Raw genomic sequence first — 4,352 nt, forward strand, 5'->3', positions numbered from 1 at the left:
AAGTAAATGTGTGTGTTCTTACCTGTGAAAACAGAACAGAAGCAGAAAGAGTATATGTAAAGTATGCTCTAAGTTATACAAATCCAATATTTCAAAATGCTCATTTAAAAACCTGATAATTTTCCTCAAAATTTGACAAAAGTGTAGTAACCTAAATATGTCAGAAATACACAGAGATTAAAATCCTGTTTTTGTGCCAACATATGTAAGCAGTTACAGAACGGACTCATTAGCATTGCTCTAATTCTTCATCAAATAACCCCAGACAAAAACAAAACTATTAAAATATTTCTAAACTGATGATGTAACTTTGACAAAAGACTCAGATTAAAACACAGATTTATAGATTTATGACGAGCAAAGATACCTTTGAATCTCTGAGGTCTGAATTTAACTTCACTAAAGCTATAGACATTCGAGTAGACAAACAGCCAGAGTTCCTCACACTTAAACAGGTAGACATGGCACTCGACTTGATCCTGTGCAGGCTTGTGATCACTGAGGATCAATTGAGGTTCAATTGAGGTTATGAATTAGGGGAAAAATAAAAACAGATTTTTTTAAAAACCAGTGTCAGGTGTGGAAAGTTAAAACACAAACAAGAGTGGTACAGTAAAAGAGCCAAATTACAAAGTGATTTTATTGAAGGAAAAAAAAAAAGTAACTTTTTAGGAGCTTCCTTTAGAAATATATTTCATGAAAAACATTCAGTACAAATGCTGTGTGAATGCAATCACTGCATATGAGGTGAATAATTGTTTTAACCAATATCTAAAGTTTGACTGGCATGAATCTATCAAATGCTATTTCATATTCCATAACTAGTAAAGTAAAGCAGGATGTAATGAGCGCCTCTTTCAATTGTCTCACTGGGCCATTTCATTACTGTTTTCAACACGCTGTCCTCAACTTCCCCTCATCATTATCTATAGTGTATGCAGGGCTGTTTCTGATCATTTGAGGCCACTGCTCTTCCCACGCCTGAAATCTCCAGAAATTTGGTCACACTGAGTTGGCAGCCAATGAAAGCTGTATTACTCGGATTGTACCAGAGCCAACACCATATTAACGTGATACTTAGCAAATAATGCCCAATAGGGCTTTTAGAAACTCCTAAACAAATTTCGCTAACGCTGCTTAAAATGGTTCTAGTCAGTTGGACATTTCTGATCATATGTCCTGGAGGGGGGGCAGGTTTTGTTTAGGCAAATATATTCTTTAGCTAGCTATCATTCTCAAATGCTTTATTAGAATGATCTTCTCACAGTGGTGCTGTAACTTTGTTTATTGGTCTGGTATGGTTAGTGTGACTATTCAGCTTCACAGAGAGTGGCACAATCAATTCACTAATGCAGAATACATTATCATCATATAAACATCAACATTTTATTTAAGCATGTACCTGTGAATATGAAAAGCAAACGTGTACAGATTATGCAACTGTGGCTGAAAATGTTAGTGGGAGGAGTTTCTCTTTAGTTACTTCTCTTTGGAGAATTTAGGTTCGGGGTAACCAGTATTACAGGTCAAAATTTGAAGCCTATTTTGATTGGTTGACGACTTTAACAACATTGTTGTACTAATATTTTAAGAACGAATGAACCCTGAAAAGCAGACAGGATGACTTTGACATGCACGGATCTTCCAAACATGAAAAATGAAATTCCTGTGACGTCTCGGATTATGTTGCCTTAATCCCTCAGTCTTCTCCTGGGTCACGTAACAACCCTATGCCTGAGCAGATAAAGGTTAAAAGAAGGATTAAAATAGTGACAAGATGTTGATGAGTGTAGTGAAATAAAGCCAGTGTGGTGTGAATAGAGATTCCTCAGCTTTGCACATGAGGAGCTTTTGTTGTTTAGTGAGACACACTCTTTGATTTGTGAGATGCTGTTTGTCTCAGCTGTCAAAGCTTTCTGCAGCTGCTCGCTGTGCATCAATGCTCAGCTGGCTGAAATGGCGGAGGAAGTAGACCACCACAGCAAGGAGGATTGCTTGCACCACTATAAAGATGAACAAGCTAATCTGTGAGGCCAAGGCCAGATCACACAGCCAATAATTACAGGAGTTAAGCACCACCTCCTCAGATAGGTAGGCCACTAGTCTCCCCTGCAGGCTAGGAGGAGAATTGCAGCTCACATTTCTGGAAGAGGACAGAGAGAGAAACAAAATTAATAATAATTTAGAATTGAAGGAAAGTCAAAACACAAACAGCATCCTAACTTTTATTTGTTTAGGTAGGACAACACAGTGCAAATAACATGATAGCCTTTATGGACCTTTTACACTTACAATTAATCTAATTAGTTAGTAACTTGTAGCTTCAGAGAATCTGTCACTTTCTATATTTACAACTTTCAGCTGAAGCATATTTTCATAAAATAACACACAAAACCAAATAAATAACTTGAACATCAACTAGTTGTCAGTTCAGGATATGATCAGGCTAAGTATGCTTTCTGTGAATTTAGATTTATTACAGCTGTTCATGCCACTTGCCTTTTCAAAGCATCATTGTTCTGTTTTATCAGCCATCCCCTCAGATAGAGCACGGCACAGTCACACTCCCACGGGTTCCCATGCAGCGTGACCAGTTGCAGCGCCTGCATGCCGTCCAGCAGTCCAGTGGGCAACGCCGTTAGGTGATTATTGTGGAGCCGAAGTTCAGTGGTGCTCGCAGGGAAAGATGAAGGCAGCGTGTCAGTGGTGAGTCCACGACTGCTACAGTCCACCACGGCAGCTGTGCAGAAACAGCCTTGTGGGCATACCGCCTCAGCTTTACCAACATCAGCTCCCAGCACACAGACAAGAACCAGTAGGGCACATAACACCCACTTCATGCCAGCACACACTGCATGGGCGAGAGAGAAGAGAAAACTGAGTGGGGAAAGTGGCATATAATATTTTACACTGTAATATGCTTATGTTAGAGAGGTGATACTTACTGTATGACCAGTTTAGCCAAAAGATTTCACCATCTTCACTGATATGAGCACATTTTTGTTAAGGGAACAATAAACTAAAGTAAATAAAGTTCTCTGGGATAGTGCTTGTTCAGATATACTTGGAAAAGAGGAAAGACTCACAGCATGAGAAGCAAAGATAAAGAGCCGGAAGTAGGAGACAAGCAGGAGATGATGTAGCAAAAGTTTTTTTCTGTTATTTCTTTTCGCCTTCACTCTGCCAAATTAATTGTGTAAATTTATTATGCAGCTAAGTATGATCAAGATTTTGGATAGCTATAGTGAGATGGAGATGAAACTCATCAGTTCAATACTGTATGTGAACACCAAATCATTAAAACTGAGAAGAGCACTTCTACATATTGTACAGATCACAACGGACAAAGTATTCAAATGTTTAAAGGACATAAAAAGATAATTTCCCCACTGATGTTAGCGTGAGCAGTGAGTTAGTTAAAGAGACGATGATGACGCTCATGTTCTAATGCTGCGAAATGATGAGACGGACAATCATGTGGATGATTGACATAATCAGTGATAAATAATTTCCCGTTGTAAATTTGCAGTAACATTGTTTTCCATGAGTAGACGAGATAATAAATATAGCGGTAGGCGGTGCATCTTTCAGTGGAATTGGAACGAAATCATTAAAAGCAAATTTATTTTCACTTTTGTAGGTAACCAGATTTTAAAAGGCTAAAAACTTTTACTTCAGAGTGAGATATGTGCATTTCAGTTCAGGTCAACTATTTCTAGAAGAAAGTGTCAAAATAATACTACCCAGAAGGGTTTCCCCAAACTTTCACACATATGTTTTCAAATTCCTAACTGAAAAAATGAACCTAAATAGTAGTACAGCAGCTGATGACTATAGCACGTTCAGCACTATTAGAGTAATTAATAAATGTTACAAATCCTTAATGGTGAAAAAAACAATTTTTTTAACTTAATATAGAACACAGGTGTGAGAAGATGTGAAAACTAGGAGAGCTTCTTACCAGTATATAAATGTCTTCTCTGTGTAACAGGGGCGCAACAGAGGGACAGTGTCTGCTCTTGCAATAACAGCAGTGTTCTAGTGACACGGCTGGGTCACACTGATAAAGTTGCCCACACACACACACACACACACACACACACACACACACACACACACACACACACACACTTACACACACTTACTCATATTCACTCCACCCCCTGAGGAATAGCACACAGGAAGTGGGACTCTAAAGAACTTCAGCATCCATACCGAACTACACTCACTGTTTTGGCACTGGAAGGTATAAGACATTTTAAATTAAATTGCTAGGAGAGGTCATTTTGGTTCAACAAAAAACAAACAAACAAACAAACAAAAAAAACAACCTTGACACAAAGCAGTCTGAA

General features: G+C 38.3%; 1 protein-coding gene across 2 annotated transcripts; it reads right to left on the reverse strand.

The window, feature by feature from the left end:
• Positions 1-622: 622 nt before the first annotated feature.
• Positions 623-4,075, reverse strand: gp1bb (glycoprotein Ib platelet subunit beta). 2 transcript variants are annotated; one of them, XM_017467857.3, is made up of 4 exons: positions 3,962-4,039; positions 2,946-2,983; positions 2,500-2,851; positions 623-2,143 (listed from the first exon to the last, which is right to left on the reverse strand). In XM_017467857.3, coding segments are annotated over exons 2-4 (597 nt in total). In that variant the 5' UTR covers positions 2,947-2,983; positions 3,962-4,039; the 3' UTR covers positions 623-1,899. The 2 variants fall into 2 exon arrangements, with proteins under 2 accessions (XP_017323346.1, XP_017323347.1); XM_017467858.3 differs by lacking the exon at positions 2,946-2,983 and having other exon boundaries at positions 3,962-4,075.
• Between the last annotated feature and the right edge of the window lie 277 nt (positions 4,076-4,352).

The sequence above is a fragment of the Ictalurus punctatus genome, chromosome 5, assembly GCF_001660625.3.
Source record: "Ictalurus punctatus breed USDA103 chromosome 5, Coco_2.0, whole genome shotgun sequence".
Lineage (NCBI taxonomy): Eukaryota > Metazoa > Chordata > Actinopteri > Siluriformes > Ictaluridae > Ictalurus > Ictalurus punctatus.